General features: G+C 44.0%; 1 protein-coding gene across 1 annotated transcript in view; it reads left to right on the plus strand.

Annotated features, from left to right (window-relative positions):
- LOC147623789 (transcription factor-like protein DPB) overlaps window positions 1-8,636 on the plus strand; it is a 63,278-nt gene extending 54,642 nt beyond the window's left edge. The window contains exons 6-11 of the mRNA XM_086820397.1: window positions 6,162-6,224; window positions 6,313-6,459; window positions 6,577-6,645; window positions 7,036-7,137; window positions 7,372-7,442; window positions 7,873-8,636. Coding sequence (XP_086676523.1) covers window positions 6,162-6,224; window positions 6,313-6,459; window positions 6,577-6,645; window positions 7,036-7,137; window positions 7,372-7,442; window positions 7,873-8,164 — 744 coding nt within the window. The 3' untranslated portion in view covers window positions 8,165-8,636. The remainder of the gene's footprint in view (window positions 1-6,161; window positions 6,225-6,312; window positions 6,460-6,576; window positions 6,646-7,035; window positions 7,138-7,371; window positions 7,443-7,872) is intronic.
- The last annotated feature ends 14,941 nt before the right edge of the window (window positions 8,637-23,577 follow it).

A 23,577-nucleotide genomic window follows, 5' to 3' on the forward strand; every position in this document is an offset into this window, starting at 1 on the left:
TGGCTGGGAGGTGAGCCTTAAGCCTCGCTCATGCGTGGTTTCTTGTCAGATAGTTCCAGGGATGGGTCTAGGGGGACCTTACACAGAGAGGGCGGAGAGGAAGGGTGGCAGGAGGGAAGTGAAGGTGGATGTAGGGCCGAGGAGGCGGCAAGGGTGCACAGGAGGCAGATGGGAATACTGCGGGGGTGCACAGGAGGCGGGTAGAAGGGTGGAAGGCAGGGGTGCACAGGACTTGGGTGCAGGCAGAATGGTGGAAGGCAGCACGAAGAAAAGGAGAGGCAAGGGGCTGGCAAGGGTTGAGGTGAAAGGAGGAGGGGCTGGCAGAAAGAAGAGGGAGCGAAGGCTGGAGGGGGCTTGAGGGTGCACGAGTGCACAGACGGGGTGGGGCTTCAGGCTTTTTTTTTTTTGGTGGGTGTGTGGAGGAGGAGAGAGATCCAGCCCATTTGGATGTTGCACATTGACTGGATGGTTATTTATAGCAGTAGTAGTCACTATGTAAGTGACTGTTTGGGATTGCCAAAGGTGGAGCAGGTTTGGTGGAGGATCTTCCACCTATACACCTCCGAGCCTAGCACTATTCAGACCATCAGCTAGGGATCGATTATGTTGTCTATGAATACAGGGCCAGCATTGCTCTATGAGGAGGACAACATGGGCTATGAGGAGGACAACATGGGCCTCGTGCTCCTGGTTACCCACTTTCAGATCACAGCTACCCCTCCCTCTTTGGCCCTGGTGACTTAATTCCTCCGGTCCGCGGGTTGAAGACTCAGGCAGTTGAGTTTTCTCATCATGTGAGCGATCTGGAGGTGACAGATGTGATAGGTCGACTATGGGAGTTGGCTCATTTTTTCTTAGATCCCGGGAGTGTGGATGCCTCACGGATTTGTCATTTGGTCGTTCGCATAGTGGCAGACTTAGCACGCGACCCTGGATATGTATGTATACACGAGGTTGCTCTGTCTGAGCGGGAGGCAGTCGCCATGGGACACAGTCCACTGGCACCTAATCCGTGATTCTTGCAGTACACCGGGTGGGCAGATTCGCAGCCGCTCTGATGGGGACTATTCTCCATCCAAGCCGCTTGCGAAGGCCCGCCGTACGGCTGAGACAGCATCCACCTCAGCAGGTCATCCATGAGGATCATCTCATGGAATGTACAGGGCCTTGGCGGAGCACATTATATACGCTATCGTGGTTGCTTGAGGCAGGAGCTTCAAAGATGCCTGCTTGGTGGTAGCATTGACATTTTGATGATGCAGGAGCACCACTTGGGTGAGAGCAGGATCCAGAGATATGGTTCGGTGATGCCTGGTAGATGGGACACCTTTTGGTCTGCAGGGTTTGGTCCTTTGGGTGGACAAGGAGGAGTATGCATGGTCATTGCAGATGTATGGCAGCAGGCCATTGTGGATCGAGGGATCATTGTGCCTGGTAGAGCACAGTATGTCATTCTGAGGATGCATGATGAGCTAGTGGGCGTGCTTAACGTCTATGTGCCCAACCATGCTAGTGCTAGAGCAGAGTTCTGGACCCAGGTTACGGATGCATTGCCAAAGGCCGCACATTGGTGTGTCGGGGGTGACTTCAACATGCTTGAGGACCCGGCTGATAGGGTGGGAGGCAGTTATGTTACAGTGCACGGCACGGAGCTTGCAGCTTGGGAGCGATTTTGCATGTCACTGAGGATCACTAATGCATGGCAGCATGGGGCCTTCTTCCGCTCTCAGGACAGTCTTAGTTTCTCTCGGTCGGATCGCTGGCAGGGAGGGACTAATCTATCACGGATTGATCGCTTTTATGTGGGCGACTGGTTAGGGGAGCGAGGGGGCTCCGTTGGCATTCTCGCTTGCACCTCATTTTCAGATCATGCGCCAGTTATTTTGACACTTGAGGAGAGGACACGGGAGCCCAGCTTGCAGTTGAGGATCCCAGAGAGGGTACTTACAGATCCTAGTCTCGCAGAGGACATTGAGAGGATCTGGCATGATAGTCAGTGCTCTGACCAGGATGCAGAAGGCCAGTGTGCCCAGGGACTCATGGAGCTTAGATCTTTTCTGCACGCTGCAGCTTTGACACGGCTGGGAGAGATTCGCGAGCGGGAGCAGCGGCTGAGACGCAGCCTTGCTTCGCTTCAGCGCCTTCAGGAGCAGCAGCTTGCATGTGAGTGGGTGGCGTCCCAGCTGAGCCAGGCACGCCAGGAGGTTAGAGAGGCAGAGGAGCAGAGACATGAGTTTTACTATCGTCGCCAGGCCTCTCAGTGGACGCAGCTTGGGGATAGAGTGACTGGGGAGTTTTTTGAGATTACTGGACCCCGCCATGCTCGAGCAGGAGTCCGTCAGCTTGGGAGGCCGGACGGGTCTGTAGCTACTGAGCCCGGGGAGATCAGAGCCATTGCCACTGGGTTCTATAGAGACTTGCTTTCAGCGGAGCCAGCCACTGAGGCTCGGGATGCTTGCAGACAGATGGTGTGGGCCCATGTGCAGAGGAGGGTCACAGATCGTATGTGTACAGTCCTTGGTGCGCCTCTTTCAGAGGTTGAGCTTGCTGAGGCCTTGAGGGTCCTGCCGCGCCATAGTTGCCCAGGGGAGGACGGGCTGACGCCTGCCTTTTTTATGCGCTATTGGGACCTTTTGGGGCCGGGCCTCCGCAGGGGCTTTCAATATGTTTTGGAAACTGGGGTGATGCCACAGAGCTTTTCAGAGGGCTTGATCTTTCTCATCCCCAAGGGGGAGGGAGTATCAGATGATATTCGGCATTGGAGACCTATTACGATCCTCAATACTGTCTACAAGGTCTTAGCAAAGGCCTTGAGTTTGAGGATCCAGCCCTTCCTGGGGGAGTTGATTCATGCTACCCAGACAGGATTCGTCAAGGAGCGTAGTATCCTTGACAACATTTTCACCTTCTGGGAGGCGACGGCCCGAGCTAGATTTCGTGGTGAGGACTTGGTCGTGATGCTTCTCGATTTAGAGTCGATTGGGGTTTCTTAGAGGGCACTATGCTTCTCCTGGGCTTTGAGCCAGGTTGGATTAGAGGGGTGGCGGCTCTGTATTCCACAGCTCGCAGCCAGGTGTTGATTGCAGGAGGACGGGGGCCGAGTTTTGAGTTGACCAGATCAGTCCGTCAGGGGTGTCCCCTCGCCCCTTTTCTTTTTCTATTCTTTGCGGAGGCTATGAGCATGTATTTGACGGCAGAGGAGGTTGGTTTGAGAGGACTCCAGCTCCCAGTTCGGGGGGAGGACTTGCTCGATGCTGAGTTTGCTGACGACACGGCCTTATTTTTGCATGGCCAGGAGGCCAATCTTCTTCGGGCAGAGCAGTCGCTCCAGGTTTTTAGTGCAGCTTCCGGAGCATTGATCAATTGGCGCAAGATAGTGGCCTTTTGGATCAGTAGCGCTCCCACTCCGGCATGGAGCCCGGACCCCGGTTTTAGATGGATTCCTCTTGGCACAGCAGTGCGGTATTTGGGATGCCAGATTGGACTAGATTTGTCATGTGAGCAGCAGATTGCCTGCTTCTTCTGAGCATTCGGAAGAAGCTTTTGTATTGGAGTACAGCTCGACTATCCTTGGCCGGGACGGTGGTGGTGGCAAATCAGGTGCTGTTAGCGACCATGTGGTACATTACGTCTTGCTGGATCTTCTCGAGCTCTTGCATCAGCCAAATACAGAGGCTGATCAGGAACTTTCTTTGGTCTGGGCGGGACGGTCAGCCAGCTCGGGCAAAGGTTGCATGGGCAGTTATTACACTTCCGCTGGCTCAGGGAGGCTTGGGCATTATAGATCCAGTCGATCAGAGTAGAGCCTTATTGGGGAAGCTTATTGTTCGGGGGCTGCTTCCAGGCGCTGAGCCTTGGAAAGAGCTTCTCTTGCAGCGGCTGCAGGCTCGGGCTCCCCCAGCAGGGGGCACTTGGGCACCAGAGATTCGATGGATCTTCATAGAGATGAGGAGGACAGGCCTCAGTAGAGGATGGGAGGACAGATTTGCTTTGAGCATCTTGAGAGCTTGGGAGCTGCTAAGACCGGGGCTCTCTCAGCGTCCTCCTCCTTGTGTTGAGGAGCGGGCCAGACAGCCGCTCATGTGGAGCCCAGCGGTCGCACAGAGCAGGGTCATATGCTGGGTTCTCGGCCTCGTCTAGCCTGGGGACCTTTGGCGGCAGGCCCAGCACGTAGCTTTGGAGACTGGCAGGCCTTCTGCAGTCTACCAGAGGAGATCCAGGTGGAGAGGCTGAGTCACTTCAGAGGTGGGTTGATTATGAGGGATGACATTCAGGAGGCACTCACAGAGGAGTGGTTCACGCCTATCGAGCTAGTGGCCCCACGGTGGATGGGAGCCTTTACACAGTTGGAGATCCTGATTGCTGTCAGAGCTTGCACTGAGGATGGCAGATGCCTCTACTATGAGATTCAGGATGAGGGCAGACTTCAGAGAGTGGAGGTGGAGTCGCCTTTGGTTGCAGAGTGCACCTTTCAGAGGATACGGGTAGTGGCCGCCGCTTCTCGGAAGTGGCATATTGACCCAGACCCTACAGATGTGCTCCCGGATTGGCGCATATGTGATATGCAGCACGCCCCTTGGCCCGGCTACAGTGGGACCCTGGTGAGTACGAGTGGCACGATCCTTATGCATCCCTTGAGGCCACAAAGATTACCTTTTTTCAGTATACTGTTCAGTTGGGACGGCATATTTTGACGGCGAGGAGGATGGTCTCTCCTGCTGCAGCGGGGCACTGGCGGCTACAATGACTCTCACAGGAGTTTCTGGAGGATTTTTGGGCCCGGCTCTGGGCTAGTCGACAGGCCCGCAGGATCTCGGGCTGGGACCGCCCACAGGGGCTCAGCAGTTGGCACTTGGCTTGTCTACAGCGGTCTTCCGACGGCCTGCGTCCGATGCGGCCACCCTATGGAGACACAGAGACATTGCCTTTGGGACTGCCCTCAGGCGCAGCAGATCTCCAGAGGGTACGTATACCTGGGGTGCCGCTGCTTGGTCGACTTCGTCAGGGCCTGCTATGGGCTATGAGACGGAGCAGGACCAGCCAGGCCATCAGATTCATTAGGGGCCAGCCTCGCCTTGTTCCTTCACCGGATTTCTCGTCCGCCAGCTGGACAGAGGAGAGGGATCTACGATGGGAGCTCCTCAGCAGTATCACCATCTGGTTCACCTGGAAGGCCCGGTGTTTCAGGGCCTTTGAGGGGGGACTGGAGCCACCGGCAGAGACTGTTCGGGGGATCTGGCAGGAGTTGATCCACACCTTGCGGGGACAGTACGACTGCATTCGGGGCGACTCGGATGAGGCGATCTTGCGGCGCTAGGCCTTTCACACCACCTGGCGCAGCGGCCCCTTCTATACCCTTCACGCGGGGTCCCCCCGCTGGCACTACAGGCCACCTGTTTGGCTTTTCCCCCCTCCTATTGTATGATATAGCCATTCAGTTCTTTGTACTGATACTTGTACTTTTCAGCACCTAGGGAGAGTCTTCCTGGATGCCCTGCTTTTTTCTCTGCTCTGTTTTCTCTTGTGAGCAGGAGAGGATCTTTTGTAGCCCTACGGGCGGTTTTTTTTTATAACTAATGAAAGGATCTTTTCTCGGGAAAAAAAAAATATTATTGACGGGTCTGTCACCCTGAAGACCATCCATTTACACCCTTTCGGGTTGCGGGGAGTGTTTGACCAGCAATGACCCCCACCACCCCTCCCTCCCTCCCTTTTCTCTCCTATTATTTCTTGTGAGGGTTGTAGTCTGCTTTGAGCAGACACCTTGTTGCAGTTAAAAGAAGGCTCTTTTGTTGGAAAGAAAAAGAGTCGTTGACTCCTTAGTCGTCAAACGTTGGCAAACCAATGATAGAACCCTCTTCCAAATTTGGTTTATCACCAAGGCAATACAGATCAAACACTATTCTTTGAGAGATGTTTAATAAAGGAACAATGGCATGAGTGACAGTGAGCCATAGGATTGTTCATAGGTATAGTAGCATGCAGTAGTCGTACTTAACCCCTGTTTCCTCAAAAAACCTCAATATATTGTGTGTATATATATAAGCATTCAACATGTGTAATATAATTGAGTAACATGCTTAATGAACTGATACTGATGCGGACTTTCCGGATGTGTACCATTCACCTTCTGCACACACTGCATTCAATGTATTTGGCAGGTGGCAGATGAATTGGTTGCAGAGTTTACAAATGGTGAGAATTTGTTGGTTTCACCTGATCAGGTATTTTGTTGTAACCAGTGGATTGATGTAGTTTTCTGTCCCCTCGTCATTTTGGTCTGCCTAGTGAGAAAATTGTGCTTTTTTCCAGCAACAATATGATGAAAAGAACATCAGGCGGAGGGTATACGATGCCTTGAATGTGCTTATGGCAATGGATATAATTGCAAAAGAGAAAAAGGAGATCCAGTGGAGGGGTCTTCCTAGCACCGAGATTGATGATATTGAACCATTAAAGGTAAAGAATTCGCTTTTAAAAATAAATAAATAAATGTGTTACTTGATGATATTGAGCAATTGTAGCACAGAGCTTTGGTAGTCTGTGGCTTTATGATCAGTTGTTTTATGCGGATAGGCTGAACACATGCAAGTTAGAGGAAGGATCGAGAAAAAGGCAGCATACCTCAAGGATCTAGAAGAACAGGTAATAAAATGGAAAATGTTTAAAGGATTATTTGTATATTCAATTTTATGGCTACTTGCTGTCTGTCTGCATGGTGTTCTGTATACTTGTTCGATTATTATAAAAGAAAATTGCTGGATTTTTTCAAGCTCCAAAAAAAGCTTGCTTTTTAAAATAAATAAAAGCCTTTATGTTTTTTAAATGCTGAAACAAAAATGGTTGATTCCTTTGTCATTGCTCAGGGTTTTTATTTCAATGCTAAATATTGTTTTATGCTTATTTTTGTTTTAAAAGAGTGCTAATTTCTTTCAACTGCTTGATTTTTAAATGCTTAATTTTAACAAATAGATAGGGATATTCTCAAAAAAAGAGGCAGCTTCATACTAATTATTTTGTTGTCTTATGCTAAAGATTGTAGGGGTTCACAATTTAATAGAGCGGAATGAGAGTTTGTTTCAAGATACAGGCAGTGTACCTGGCAATGGAGTAGCCCTTCCATTCATCCTTGTCCAAGTATGTGCACACTTCTTTGTCATAATTAGAATGAAATCGCAAGCTGACCTGTAAGCATGACAGTCATAATTGTGGCCATTTCTTATCATGTGCTTTCTGTAAGCAGGATATTTGTAGCCACTGCTTTGCTGCTTTTTCTAATAAAGCATCTAACTCGCAGCTAGCAACCTGTTGTGAGTCATTTATAATAATTGTTTACAGTGTTCAGACTGTCTTTGTTATGCTTGGGTGCAGACTCGACCGCATGCCACTGTTGAGGTTGAAATATCTGAGGATATGCAACTGGTTCACTTTGACTTCAACAGGTAAATCTGCTAGAGTTCATGGAGTCCTTTACCAGATTTTTATCAACATTAGAAAAAATCAGACTGGCGGTCAAGTGTGAGTGCACCCGCACAGGCACATCTTCCTGTTGTCAGGCTGATGGCAAGGGTTTGATATACTGGACATGTACACAGATGTGTGGGTGTTTCTCACAAAAAAGAAAGAGTAGTTCTGTTTGCCTGTCTTTACGAAGCTGTCCTGGCAAACCAAGTTTCCGTACTACCATCTAGACCTGTTTCTGGTGAACATATCCAACATAATTATAAACATTCAATGGGGACCATGTGTGTGTGTATGTGTATGTGTGTGTGTGTGAGCGCGAGAGAGAGAGAGAGAGGGCGAGTTTTTTAAGACAATGTAATTCATGGCTAGAAAACTTAACTAGGGTTCTTTGCTAATAATCATGTGCAGCACTCCCTTCGAACTACATGATGATGCATACGTTTTGAAGGCAATGAAATTCTCAGACAACCCCAACACTGTAAGCTCAGACCCAAACGGACATGGAGTGCAGTCAGACTATCTCAATCTCATGGAGGAGGAAAACACTGCTGCTCTATGTCAGCGGAATATGCAGTATGGGTCTCCTTCTGGAAACTCATCTGTGCAATATCAACTAGGGTGCCCACCTGGGAAGAGCTCAACCTCGCTGCCTCTTCCTGGAATACTGAAGGCCCGTGTGAAGCAGGAGAATTGCAGTTAAGTAGGTGAGGGCTTCCAAACCTCACCCCTCACCTGGACTGGCATCACGTGTATTTTAATAATCTTTCGAAAAAAAAACATTGTTTGCCTTTTTACTGCATTGTTCTTTTCAGTGAGGAAGGGCACAAAAGGGTGTGTACAAAAAATCTTATTTAAGTACCTCTGAAATATGCCAATATTTATTTTTGGTATTATGATACTTGGTACCTGTTTCAAATGATTTAAGACTCTGGTCATTTCTTGTTTTGTGATGGCCGTCTTCACACAAATGCATGCCCCCAAGCACCTTTGTATGCTTGTGTGTAGGTGTGGGAGTATCCATGCATGTGCCTAGAAGCATATGTGCATTCGCCCATACGCATGTATGTAACTGTATTGAAAGGGAGCACTCACATCTGAAAATTCTTTCTTTAAGCATATAATGATGAACTTCTGATGCAGATCAAACACTTGAAAGGAAGATATTCTCAATAGCAAAGATGACAAAACTCTCTCTGACTGTGCTTAATTAGTCTTTGAGGTTCTTGTATCCAAGGTGTAACCTTTCGAAGTACACGTGGAAAACGTTGTCTATACAAGTGGTATAATGCACCAATAGTGTGTGTTAAGAATATGGTATTTAGTGCTTTTGTTGGCACAGCACGTTACCCTCACTAGATAGTATTGCAGAATATTGTTATAGATCTTCAATGTCTTAGTAATAATTGCATTGTACAAGCATCATCTCTTGTATACTTCAAAGTTCTTTTACATAGTGTGTAGGTGACGTATCATGTATGTTTTAGTCCTCATTGATGCTTGCTTAATCTTTCTTCACTAAAGAGTGGTAACATGTGCCAAATCAAGTTCAGGCTTATGAGTTTCAAGCACCATGTGTGAAGATTCCATTTCTGTCAGCAACTCTTCTTCTAAGAGCAGTGTGAATGTAATCATTGGGTGTTCTAAGGTAACAATTTGGAGTGATTGGTGAATATAGTACTGGGAACTTCTTATCAAATAGCCACCCAAGATGATTTCCTTAAGGTCATCAGGAGTAACCTGGAACTTACAAATTGTGTTTATCTATCCCTTCAATGAGGATGGTGAAATAGTCCCAAATTTAAACGTGTTTCTTGCTAGCATCTATCAGAGCAATGTGGCTAGGGTTGATTGTGGGTTGTCCCAAAGATACCCAAGTTATCTTGGATATGATGATTGTCCCAAAGATAACCCAAGCTTTTTTGGATATGATGTTGTGACTAGCTAGACTAATATGTTTTTTTTGTTTAATTTTTTTTTGCTTTTTTTTAAAGAGAATTGACCTAACCTTTGATAGGCTTCTCAAATGGAATCATGGATGTCATAGTTTCAACATTATTTTCAGTTTCAATTTCCCATTCTCTTGCGAACATTGGCATTGAATCTTGAATCTTCCTTCTTTGGGTCACTCAAAAGACTTGGTCAAAAGCACAATTATCTTGTCTCTAGCTCTCAACATTGTCAAGAGTGCTTAATGTAATGCCTAATATGTGCAATGGCACTGTATGTCCACTTATTGATGGAAGGATAGACGTGGTTGAAAGCATATTTATCCCGTCTCAAAAAGTGCTTAATGTGGTGCCTATTGTGTACAATGGCATATTGTAAGTCCATTGATTGTCCTTGGTAAGGTTTGTTTAGAAGCTTGTGAATTTTATGGAGATTCACGTGTTGTATTGGAATACCCTTCTATGTAGGCTTTTAAGTATAGGTACAAGGCATGGTGAGATTGTAGGGATGCAAAGATGAAAGCTACATCATTCTCTTTGTAAGGAAAGAGTGTATTTCCCAATACGGAAATGTGATGAGGTGTAGCAACACCTTCAGATTTTCTAGATCGTGTAATGGATCCATAGACCTCATCCGTAGATGTTTCAAAGGGTTGTTTTCAATAAATAGTGCCTCTTGCTCTTGAAAGAGAAATCGATACTCCACTTGTTTTTGTGTTTGGGTTGCCTTTATGGACTTGACATTGTATGCAGTTCAATCACAACAGATGATCTAGTTAGACATTTTGCTTATTGAGGCTCTTGAGAATGTTCTAATCTTGGGATGATGGGTTGGGCTTTAGTTCCTCGATTGGATTGTTCAGGCCACTAAGTGAGGCCTTGGACATTATTTCATCTTCGAATCCTTCTTTGACCATTATCAGGTTCCCATTGTTCTGGTCCATGCGTGAGAATAAACTTTCTTCTGAACACTTGTGTTGTCATGAATTGTAGGTGGAGTACTGCAAGTAGGATAATGTTCCACGATAATAGAAGTATTACAATATTTGTCTAGTTGTTTTCTTAGCAATTTTTATCCCTTGTGTTGTTTCTATTTAGGGTAATGAAACTTGATGTGTCCATGGGGTTTCTTGGATTTGAGGTAACAATTGCAGAGTTGTTGCACATAAACGGAGACATTGTGATGTGTCATGATGTAAAATTTTGCAGTGATCACAATATAGATATATACTAGCTTAGTGTATGGGCACTGGTTGGGTGATAGTTTTGATAGTATACAAAACACATTTGATCCACAAGTGGAAGAGGTTTTATGGATTGTATATTTGATTAATCTTATCCTCTTTTTGGAGTTCTTTACTAAAATTTTCAAGTAAGACTATGTAGAATTATGTGATTGACATTTTAGAGATCAATTTCTCTTTAGTCTTTGCTTCTATCGATTTAGACTAGTATTTCATTTGATAGTATTCTACATCATGTTGTTGCCTAAATGAATTGTTTCTTTGGAAAAGTGATCAAAAGAATCTACATTTGAGACTATGATCAGGTTTTTCTTTTCAATTCCATCAAGAAACATTGTTCATTTAACAAGAAAAAAGAGAGAAAAAAGAAAAAGTAAAGAGTAAAAATTAAAAGAAACATAGGGAATAATTTTTTGTAAGAGGGGATTGTTGGCCATACTTTTTTTAATATGATGGAAAAAAAAGAAAGCTAAAGGGGGCCTTTTAATTAGAAATTTAGAAAATAAAAATATTAAATTATGGGAGGCAAAGGGCCAGTCACTAGGGAATATGTATGAGTCATCAAATGTGTGAATAGTGGTGGCACACTAAGACATGACGAGTTCAATGCATGGCATATGTGATTGAAAATTATACTTGAGGCATGGACCTCAAGTCAAGGGTTAGTGGTAGATTTCAACAGTTGGATTAGTGTGCATAGTTCTTAAAGAGACTATTTTTTGGGTTCTATGTTTTTGATTTGTTGGAAGTTTATAATTTATGTGGAGGTTTTTGGGATTTGTAATTTATTTGTATTTTTTGAGATTCTGGATGTTTTTTTTGTTGATTTGGGAAGACAAGAGAGACTAATACTTTGTGGAAGGCAAGCCCCTATACTTTTTTGAGAGTACAATTCTTTGTCTTCTCCAAAAGTCCACTTTGAGGGGGGTGTCTTGAATCTCTAATTTTTCTTGACTTCTAGAGAGTATTTTTCCACGTCTCCAAGAATTTTACCCTATTCTCTAGGGCCTTTTGTTTCCCTTTTTTGGATAACGATATCTATCTAGTCAGCGCCCATTTGGGCATGATTTTAGGATGCGAATCTCTATTTGTTCATAGCTTGTTATTTATGATCTAGGACACATCATCAGAATATCTGATCCATTCATTTTGTAGAGGTCACTTACCACTTTTGTGTAACTTCTACTGCTGGGTGTCAACTTTTTTCGCCACCCCCTAGTTGTTTAGTCCTATTAGCATGTTCGATAGTAGCTAATAGTGCTAACTAATCTTATACACCTTCCATCTACTCAATCCACATTCTGGTTACCTAGAGTTTGGGGCATGCTGAATGCAAACTCCTGCAACAACAACATCCATATTACAAGCTTGCCTGTTCGATTGGGCTTATGAATTATGTAAAGTAGGGCTTGATGATCTACATGAAACGCAAACTCATTTGCAAGCAGGTAGTGGCATAACTTATTGATGGGGTCATATGGACGTGATTGTATCCACCAAATCCATCAAGGAAGAAGAGAAGCATCAAATCTATGAAAGGTAGAGGGGAAAAGAGTTGGAAATAGTGGCAGCATTGAGTGTCCTATAATGGACATACACTTTAAGTTTGCCATTCTTCTTTGGCGGAGTGATAGCTAACTTGCCTTTTCTATTGGACAAATGAATTCCACTTTGAGAAACTTATCAAATTTCTCTTTTACTTGTCTTGTGTAGTTTGGATTCGTCCAATACCTTTGTTATGCATCTTCCTTGAGATTGACATGCGATGCTGGGAGAAGGAAGGCTCAATACTTTTGAGATCTCTAACGATGCTTGTTTGTTCTCCCCTCACTATGTTGAGAGGCATGAATCTCCATATATCTTTGCCATTCTCATGTCAAAAATGATGTAGGCTACAATGCCTAGCTCTTTTGCCATGGCTTATGATATTACATTAACACTGGAGCCTCTATCTAATAGGACATTCATAATGAACCGCCCACAGATTCTCACTATTACTTTCTAGCACTCTTGTGTCCCCTTCTTGATGAATCTTCATCTCCCCTCTACATGCTTCTTCAGTAATTGTTATCTCTAATTTGGGACAAGTGAAAAAAATTGATGAAGTGTGACAGTGATTACAATTGCAATAATTCTTGTTAATGCCTTTGCCACAATTTTGTGTCCTAATTACATATATTAATAGTAGTGGTACCCTCCTCCTAGTGGTCCAACATTTCCTTATCCTTGTGTCCTTCTAGTAGTCCAACATTTCCTTATGCTCATCCAATATCTAGTAGCCCAACATACCCTCCTTCTAGTAGTCCAACATTTCCTTATCCTTTTCATCTTTGTTGAGGTATTAGGGCTTCAAGCTAAACTACTATTTGCTATGTACATGGTTACTGATGGCATTGTATCTACATACTTTTGTGGCATGCATGTTGATTTGACAAATAGCATAGTGTGGAGTCATATTGCAACCCTCCTTATAAGATGTCCATGGTTATATTTTGTGCACCAAAAGTATCCATTCTAGCTCAGGGGGCAGAGGGTGTTGCGCTTGTATCGATGAACTTGGAAAACATGGCAAGCAACCATTTAGTAGTTTTTTCCACCTTTTTACCCTTTTGCTTAGACTTGTTCATTTCCTCTTCCTCTAAGTCGGAATCAGATTCTTGTTCCGAGTCTCTGACTCATCTTTCGAGTCTTCTGAAATGGACTCGTGCTGCTTCTTCTTAGGCTTCTTTTGCTTGGAATGTGCAAGGTCCTTTTAGTAGCTGCTTCTACTAACCCATCAAAGACATCGACCACTACATCCACTGACTTATATTTGCGTGTGGTGTCAGACAAACCACTCTCCCAATGTTAGTTATGTTGGCCTATCCGTTGGTGCTATAGGCAAGCCTTAAGGGTGCAAAATTTCATGGTGTAATCTTCTATGGGTAAACAATTTTTCTTTAATTTCCACATCTTATCTAGAAGCCTTGGCAAAGGTGTTTCTTTCATTTGGAGCCTAATCTTCTATGGGTAAACATTTTTTCTTTAATTTCCACATCTTATCTAGAAGCAGTGTTTCTTTCATTTGGAGCTTAATCAAGAAGGCATCTTTGAGGTCAGCCACTTCTCTTGAATAAGGTTCTAGAAGGCTAATTTTTCCTTTCATCTAGAACTGTGGGCCTCATCCCATTTGCTACCCATATGTTTTTAAAATGTGCCACATGTGTCTACATCTTCTCCTTTCTTCCCATTGGTACTTCTTCATGTTCATGTTCTACTGATGTGCCATGTTGTGTGGCAGAGGAGGTAGCAGTGGATAATGAGCAAGGATTTTGTGGAACATGTTTTCTTTTGTTTGATGTGCCATGTTGTGTAGTAGTGGATGATGAGGGAGGATTTGGTGGAACATGTTTGCTTTTTTTCTGATCATTGAAAATGGTATGCTAAATTAGATTGGTTAGAAGTTTCATGCAACCTCAACTGCTTGGTCCTCCATGAAGTGATAATTGTCTTGCTCCATTGCCTTGTTGCATCTCATTTGCTTCTAAGTGCTAGATGATGATTATTGACGACTATAGCATTGCTGACGACTTGCTATAGGCAACTTGTAAATTTTACCGTGCACTACGTCTTCATGTTCATATTTTACTGATGTGCCATGTTGTATGGTGTAGGAGGTAGGGGTGGATGATGAGGGAAGATTTGGTGGAGCATGTTTGTTGTTGTTCCGATGGTTCAAAATGGTATGCTAAATGAGATTGGTTAGAAGTTTCATGCAACCTCAACTACTTGGTTTTCCATGAAGTGATAATTATCTTGCTCCATTGCCTGGTGTGCTGCTCGTTTGCTTCTAAGTGCTAGACGATGATTATTAATAACTTGCTATAGAAAACTTGCAAATTTTGTCATGCACTAGTGTTCTAGGGCCTGATCTTTCATCCCAGAAAGTTTGGAGGTTGTCAAGGTCTGCTTTGGTTACAGGGTCAAAATTAACAAGCATTCCACTCAAAAAGGAGAGAAAGATTCTTAAGTGATAAAAAAGTAAATACTATATGGTATGACTTTGCCCCACCAGCCATAAATGATGTCGTGGCTCAAGCAATAGGCACTCATAAATAAAATTTGAATAGAATTGTGGAAAATCATGGAGATATCAAGCAATTATGGTTGTACCAAGGGGAGGCATGTGCCATGACGGCTGGAAGGCCCTGGACTTTCTCAATCAAACGCCTAATTTGCATGTTTCTATTGTGTAACATCTCTTTGCTTCATTGTGCTTCCTACCCTCTCTTTGCTAAGCTATGTTGTGATCCTTGCCTTCTTTCACTCAGTCCTAGCTATCTCTTGCTTGATAGGATGGTGGAATTTGAATACATGTCGTTCACTCTATACAAGGAAGCAGACAAACATGCAAAGTGGCTGGAGAAAATGGGCCTAAAGTAGTTCCCAGAGCTACCTTGGGAGGAGCTCCAACACAACTTCAGAGCAAATGAACAGCTCGAACAGCTCCAGCATTCCAACATCATCACTTTGCCCTCAAGAGAGAAGAGGGAATTCAACCCCTTATACGTGGCAGAGGTGTTCCGCCTGCAAGTAGAAGGTGAAGTTGAGATCAAGCTAGCAGAAGATGATGACCTTAAAGCAACATTCCACCTGCTGAAGGGGAAAGCCAAGGAATATAAGATAACCAGAACTGTCGATGAGGACATGTAGAAGCAAATGAGGTTTGTGGTGGAGATGATAAACCTCACTCACAAGCCTTACTGCATGTCCATAAAGACATTCGGAATGGTGAAGGCTGGAGAAGCTGGCACAAGAGTGCCATGGGTAGAGGTGCTCTACCACAACCTCAAGGAGCAGATTGGAAAGCTCACTAGGCCCAACACAAAGATAAAAATTGGGCCGTATTTGGATGCGTTGTTCAAAGGAAAGGCTCAACCAGGGGCAGAGAAGGAAAAGGAGGAGAGCTCAAAGGAAAACGCCCCAAGAAAATCTAAAAGCTCAAAGCCCTCCAGGAGGCTATTTGAATTTGGTGAGAAGGTGGTCAGCACCAAAAAGGGAAAGACTTCCAAGAAAGGTGCCGATGGAGGAGCAAAGATGCTAAGCGGCCAGCAAATGAAGGAGGATCTAGCTACGTTAGGCAAATCTTTGTTGTCCCAGAACGTGGAGTAGTAGTAGTAGTAGGAGGGAACTGCAACACTACACTTAGAAGTGCAGCCTTCGCCCCCACAACTAGAATTCTTGGTGCCCTTATCAGCCCAGATGGTGCCAAGCCAGTCGAGCTTTCCGGAAACAATTGAGATGGACTGGGTGCAAGGTCATTGAACTACCTCTGCTGCAAAGGTGCATGAATGATGGGCCCATGGAGATGACAAAGCTGTAATCCATCATCAAGGAGAAGGAGGCCACATGTGCTCACAGCATAAAAGCATTGCAGGACATGATGAACCAATAGGAACCATTGCATGAAGAGTTGCGCAGAAGGAGGATAGAAGTTGGCCAGGTGGATGACTTGCGGAAGAAAATTAAGGAGCTCCAACACGTTAACAAAGGGTTGTAGCAAAAAATGGAAGAGATAAAGAAACACATGGCCAAAAAGGACTAGGAAGCCCTGCAAATGCATGATGATCTAAATAAGACCATAGAAGGGCAAGCAAGAATGGAAGCACAAGTCACCCTGATCCAAGAGGAGCACTTGTTGAAGATCATAAGGGATGTCCAGAATAGAGCTGACAAAGATAAAATAGAATTGGTGAAAGCAGAGGCATGACTAGCAGTACTAGATGCTAGGAGTATCCATAAATTTATGAGCTAGATGCTAGGAGTATCCAAAAATTTATGAGTTGGATGCAGAGAAGATGAAGCAGTGGGAGAGTCATGCAGTGGAAGACCTTAAGGAGGTGTGGGGAGCTTATTTGGAAAAGCTAAAATCAGTAATGGAAGCACCCACACCTTCCTGCAAACAAATAACTCCCCACCGATCAGGAGACAAAAATACGGATGGAGGATCTGGACATCCAGATCCGGCTCCATCCTCAGGCAAGGAACCAACAAAGACACTCGAGGCACCAGCCACACTAGTTGAGTGGAAAAAGAAGCAGGCAACATAGGTGGCACCAAAGCAGGAATGAAGATCCGCACAAGGAAAATGAACAGCTATGTCAGGAAGTAAAGACATGGAAAAGGAGATTTGCCATGTTGAAAGGAGAGGGAAAGAAGCTTGCAGCTAAAATAGACGCAAAAGGAAAGGAGATCGTGTCGTGGCTCGGTGCACTGGACCTTATTCCGGTGAATGAACTAAAGGAGCATACTTGGGTGGCCACAAAGAAGTTTGAGGAGAAAGAAAATGATGATGCAGCTCTACGTGTCCAAATTGAGGAACTAGAAGTGCTCATCAAAGAATGTAAGGAATAGCAAATGCAAGATGACCAGACCATCAAAGCATTGAAGAAAGAGGTAGAAGTAGCCACACCCACAAGGGTGACTAGGGGAAAATGGGCTCTGAAGACCGCAAATGCTGACATTAGGAAAAAAGCTGAACAAATGGATGCCATGAAAAAGGCCCACGCCGAGGAAATGCAGTCCAAATACAAGGGCCAAAAGGGAGGAGGCTAGGGAGAATGTACAACGCAAGGTGCAGGAGGAGTTAGGCTAGAAGAGCCTTAGTGTTTGGAAAGAGACGACTCTCAAATGCATGCAGCACATTTGATAAACTCTGCACAGCAGAGGCGGGCACCATGATGCCTTCCAACTGGGATGATATAGCCAAATTCACGAACAAGTTGGAAGCACCTAAAGTGGCAAGATAAGGCCAAAGCCCTTCCCCAACAGTAGGCGCAGGACAAGGCCAAAGTCCTTCCCTCGGATCTAAATCCATGTAGGGAAGCAATCAGATGTTATGACTCACAGATCTGGGTGAGGAGGCATTGGCTCATTCAAAGAGTGACGGTACTAGTGCCCCTCACCAATGGAGTCAACTGGCAAACAAAGCAAAGGGGACTTCAAGATCAAATTAGTCTAGAAGGCCACCCTATGGGTGGAAGTGGAATTACCCAGATTGATGTAAGGAGTGAAGGGGATTATTCTAAAGAGAGAGAGAGAGAGAGAGAGAGAGAGAGAGAGAGAGAGAGACGGATAGATGAATGGATAGTTGAGCTCATGAGTTCATGAGCTGAATTATTAGTGTATTGTATGCTTGAGAGATTAAGCTAATATTTAATCATGTCTTGTGGATTAGTCTATGTCTTGTCTCTATTCTGCACTGCATAGCTCTGTCCATTCTGTGTCAATTACATGCATTTCTAGATGTTAACTCCTATCCGGAATCATGAAGGATCTAGGTGTTAAGCTGCGCACATAGGCACAATTAACTCCCCAAGCTTAGGCATACTGGTAGCTCAACACGCCAGCGTTGGCTTGTCGCATTGGGTACAGTTGTATCAGTCGTCGCATTGGCTCTTCATGACCCGACTAGGTGGTTTGAAACCATGCAAGTGCCAGGTCTTGACCCAACAAACACCAAAACTTATTGTTGAAGGCTTGGAACTTTAATGCTTGTGTTAATTGTAGTCTTCTCGATTACTTCCTTTTAAAGCTATTCAAGTCAAGAGTCTTATAGAAGCATGTGTCATGGGGTCTTGCCTTCAAGAAGCAGAAAATGCAACTTCCTATTATGGGTACGCCAGCTCATTCATCGCTTCCTCACATGCAGTTGCCCCAACAAAGGGGTGAAGGGAGAGCTCTAAATGCCTACATGGAGGCAAGAAGAGATCGTCTTTCGTTATAGTTTGTCTCTCATAAAGGTGGGGCAAGAAGAAGAAGATATTGCAAGAAGAAAACCACTTATCTAGCATGTATTCATCAAGCAAGCACGATTCAAAAGCATACAAGTAAGCAAGAAGAGGGAAGGAGAGTTCACAAATAAATTATTGGCAAGGGAATGATTGTGTATTACTTATTGTAAAAAATGGCTTATATACAAGTGACTAGTTTTTACACTAGGTCGGCCAAACATAAAATGGTTCAGCCTCTATTATTACTAGTCTTAAGTAACTATGCACACTATGTCCATAGACTTTTTCTATTTGACATTAAGCATAGGGTAAGGCCACTTCATAAGTTCCTTGCATCTTTTTTGAGCGGGTATGATGGCAAAGCTCCTCTTACGAATAGGTCAAGGGGCAAAACCATGTTAACCTATAGAGTGGTACCTCCTTTCTAACAGTGGTTGTGTCCTCGCATCACCCAAGTCAATGTGTAGTGAAGTTTCTCTAATCTACCGTGGATAGTGTGGATGGTCCAAGAAATGCCATGGAGTTGGCCAACTGATGTTAAGTGCTATAGTTTGGGTATGATCCGTAACTAGATGCATGGTAAGGTGATGTAAAGCTTTAGGAAGCCCTAATGGCATGTAGCTTGTCAAGGCGGCATGGAAAGTGATAGGCAATGTAGAGTTTTCTTTATGTTTGGCCTCTATTGTTTATGGAAGTGGTGACATGAGGTAGCACGGTAAAAACAATCTACATCGTTCTACTATTCGTGTTGTTTTTGCTCTTGCTTCTCACTATGCCTTGCCTATATATCAAATGGATGTTAAATCTGCCTTCTTGAATGGAGATTTAGAGGAGGAAGTTTATGTGGAATAACCTGAAGGTTTTATTGCACAGGGTCATGAATATGATGTGTATTTATTACAGAAAGCTCTTTATGGTCTTAAGCAAGCTCCTCGAGCTTGGTATCAGAAGATTGACAGTTTTCTCCTTTCTCTACATTTTGAGAGGACTCATGTAGATCCTAATCTTTATGTGCTTATTGTGGATGATGATATATGCATTCTTGTGCTTTATGTGGATGATTTGACACTCACTGGCTCTAATTTGGATCTACTCAAATGGGTTCAAACTCAACTCACAACATCATTTGCCATGACTGATCTTGGACTACTCCACTATTTTCTTGGTTTAGAAGTGTGGCGATTTGCTTCTGGCATCTTTCTTTGTCAAAAGAAGTATACTTTAAGGTTGCTTGAGAAATATGGCATGCGTGATTGTGCATCACTCACTTATCCCATGGATCCTAATTCAAAATTATCCAAAGATGATGATTCCCCTGAGGTTGATTCTACAGAGTATCGCCAACTTATTGGTTCTCTACTTTATTTGGTTAACACTCGGCCAGATCTCTCCTATGCTATGAGTATTCTCAGCCAATTCTCTTCACATCCTCGTCGATCTCATTGGCAGGCAGCTTTGAGGGTTCTTCGATATCTTCATGGAACTCTTGAGTATGGCATTTCTTATGCAGGTGGAGATACACTTATTGGTTACTCAGATTCTGATTGGGCAGGGTGTATTGATACTAGGCATTCCATGTCAGGCTATTGTTTTATGCTTGGTAAAGGACTTGTTTCTTGGAAATGTCAAAAGTAGCGAATTACTTCTTCTTCATCGATAGAAGCAGAGTACAAGTCATATCTTGATGCCACTTTTGAAGCACTTTGGCTTTAGCAAATTCTGAATCACCTTGGATGTTCATCTACTCCGACACTCATCTACTCAGATTCACAGAGTGCTATTGCTTTAGCTAAAAATCCAGTTATTCGAGGACGATCCAAACACATTGATGTTCATTTTCATTTTGTTCGTGATTGGATTTTTGAAGATCGCATTCAATTGAGTATTGTCCTACCAAAGATAATGTTGCTGATTTGTTTACCAAGCCTCTTCCTCGACCTACCTTGGATTATCTTCTTCAGCGCGTTGGCATTGCTCCTCCCATCTGGACCTGAAGAGGAGGTGTTGGATAGGTGTCATCTCTAGATGGTGTCATGCTAGTGGCACAGTCTTTAGCCTCAAGGCATTTTTGGGATTTATAGCATTCATTTCCATTTTTTCCTATTTACACACATTTTTGGGTGGAGGAAAGGGTGGAGGAACTTTCCTATATATATGAGGCATTGTAGTTCATTTCTTATCAAGTTGGCTAGTGGTTCATTGATGAATTCTTGAGTACATTGTCTCTTCTCTCATCTCTTCTTTCTCACACATACCACCATCACTTCTTGCTGTGAGGGGTTTGTCCAAGGAGTTCCACATTCAACACCATGGGTGACAATGGTAGAAGCTACTAATGGTTAACTATAACATAAGAAATTGGAGAGCCTCCCTTGGGAAGCTCTAAACAGGTAGCACCTGCATCCCCATGACAAACAAGCAAGCATTGATGTGACGCCTTTCCCTTTCCATCCATGCATCCTTTTAATGGGGCGGCCACACATCAATTTTCTTGCCACCTCCATGCAGTTGTTTGCCAGATGTCTCCTCGCTTTCTATACATACTCCAATTGTATTTACACCGACAGTTTATATTCTTAGATTTTGTTCTTTTCGCTTTTTGCTCTTTCTAGAATCCTGTCTGGATTCCAATTCCTGATCTTGGTTGGATTCAAATTCTATTGCTTAAATACTTTTTGGTTCTTGACGCGCTTGTCCTGCTTGTGTTAGCTTCATTTTTTCGGAAGTCCGTCCGGAGAGTCTAGGAAATTTGTTCTAATACGAAATTCCACACAACAAGTTCTCTCACATGTTCAGAAATTACAACACCCAAAAAGTTCCTATGTTCTTCTAGAAATCATCATCTTTCTATAATTTCCTTATGCTTTTAACATTTTCATTTTGGTTTACATTTTGTTTTTTCTTGACTTACAGAGCAGGCAACTCGATAAGGACCTCATAGGCCGCTCCTCTGGCCCTCATGCCTCATTCTTGGAATTACGGGGCAGGCGACTCGGTAGGGACCTCGTTGGGCCTCTCCTCTGGCCCTCATGCCTTATTCCTGACCTTTACAGGCGACACGGTAGGGACCTCTCTAGGCCTTTCCTCTGGCCCTCATGCCTTATTCCTGGAAGCGACACGGTAGGGACTTCTCTAGGCCTCTCCTCCAGGCGTGGACTTACAGGCGACACGGTAGGGACCTCTCTAGGCCTTTCCTCCGGCCCTCATGCCTTATTCCTGGAATTACAAGCGACATGGTAGGGACCTCTTTGGGCCTCTCCTCCGGCCCTCATTCCACATTATTTTTATTGTTTTTTTATTCATACAATATTTCAAGGCAACGTACAACAATTGATGTATGTGAAATTGTCCAATTACTCACCTTCTAAATTCACTAGGTCGTCCCGATGATGGATCCAGATCCAGATCCAGATCCGGATCCGGATGTCGTGACCCTCTGTCCGGATTCCTGTCACCTTGGGTTGAGTGACCAGGACTTCTAGGTCGTATCTTTGGCTAAACCGCTCTGTCTACTTCGAAGAGTGAAAGCAGGACAGGATTCTTTCTCAAGACCTGTTATTCTTCATCATCTTCCACTCCTTCCAAGAAGTTTAGTTCCTCTACATGCAATGGTCGGTTGGCCAGGCTAATCTTGTCCTTTCCGTAATTACATGCTTACCTTCTTCTTTCTGTTCTAGAATGTAATCCTATCAGTTTCCTAATTGTGTTTGATTTTTCCGTTCCTGAGCCACGGTCTTCCCAAGAAAATGGGATACGCTCCTTCTCAGTAATCTTCAAGACTATGAATATGCAGTAGTGTGAACATACATCTTGTTACTTTAATTTGTTCTCCTTTGATGATTCCAAGTGGTCAAACCCTCCATTGATCAGCCATCTTGATTTGGAACAGAGCAGGCTACATTTCTGTGATTCCTAGCTTCTTAGCTAGGCTATCTGATATTATGTTGACTCCAGATCCTTCATCTAGGATGACTCATGACACTAGTGGTCTGCCCTCTTGTTTTTACAGTCACTTCCAGAACATCTATGTCGTAGTCTTGCGCTATTTCTACATTCTGCAGTCATCTTCTCCGTTTCTTGACTTGGCACAATTTGGCTTCTACTCATCCTTCCTTCTTCCTTCTTTTTATATTTTTCCCTATCCTGATCTTCCCTTGTTAGTTCTTTTATGTAGATTTGCTCCAGATACTTTTCCACTTCCTTTTCCAAGATGCTTTTACTGCTCTAAGCTATTGTAGGCCCTAGTTGGCACTCCTACATCCCTTCTTGAGTCATCTTCACATTGCTTAGTAGCTCTTCGCCTCTAACAATGTTTTTTCTCTTCTTGACTAGGCTTCTACTATCAGGATTCGTGCCAGCATGCTCATTTTGGAGTGGGCTTTCTTACACTTGTTAAGGAAAACATGCTAACTTGCACATAAGAAAGAAAGAGAGGAGAAGAGAGATACATACAAGGGTCGAGTCTGGAGAGTTTCACTTGGCCAACCCTAAGAGGGTTAACTCTTTGATGTGAAGCCGCTAGGGGCTCACTCCACCTCTTCTTGTGTCACCCAAGAAGAGATCCAATAGCTAGGTAGAGAGCAAGAAGGAGGGAGCTATGGAGAGCTCAATCTTCACCTCAACTAGTATGTAAAAGGGACTTAGTAGATCGCAAAGAGAGGGTAGAGAAGAAGAGAAATGAGAGCATTACCATCCCTACTTACATACACCGACAATCCAACATACAAGCAAGCAAGAACACAAGCCAACATGCTTCCACAAGCTTAAATGAGAGAGAGAGAGAGAGAGAGAGAGAGAGAGAGAAGAGGTAAGCTCAAATGAGACAAATGGGATTTTTCCTTTTCATATTTCATAAAATGATTTATGAAATATTTTCACATTTTATAAAATGATTTATATACAAGAGCTCATAATTACAATGGCTAGCTGCCCATTTACAATTGGGGGCCCAAAACTAGTCTTCCTAATTTCTCTGGCTCTATGTACAATTATTCCTCACATGACCGGCATTACACAAACCGTGAGCTCGATCATCCCATGTCTATTATACAATCAGCGCATTGTGCGGTTATAAAAGATAGATTAGAAGAGTGTAGCCACACAAAAGGTAATGTTAACTGGAGTGATGGGGTGAGCAGTGGTGGCCGGTGG

The sequence above is a fragment of the Cibotium barometz genome, chromosome 26 (assembly GCF_041138505.1).
Source record: "Cibotium barometz isolate CiBa-2024 chromosome 26, ASM4113850v1, whole genome shotgun sequence".
Taxonomy (NCBI): domain Eukaryota; kingdom Viridiplantae; phylum Streptophyta; class Polypodiopsida; order Cyatheales; family Cibotiaceae; genus Cibotium; species Cibotium barometz.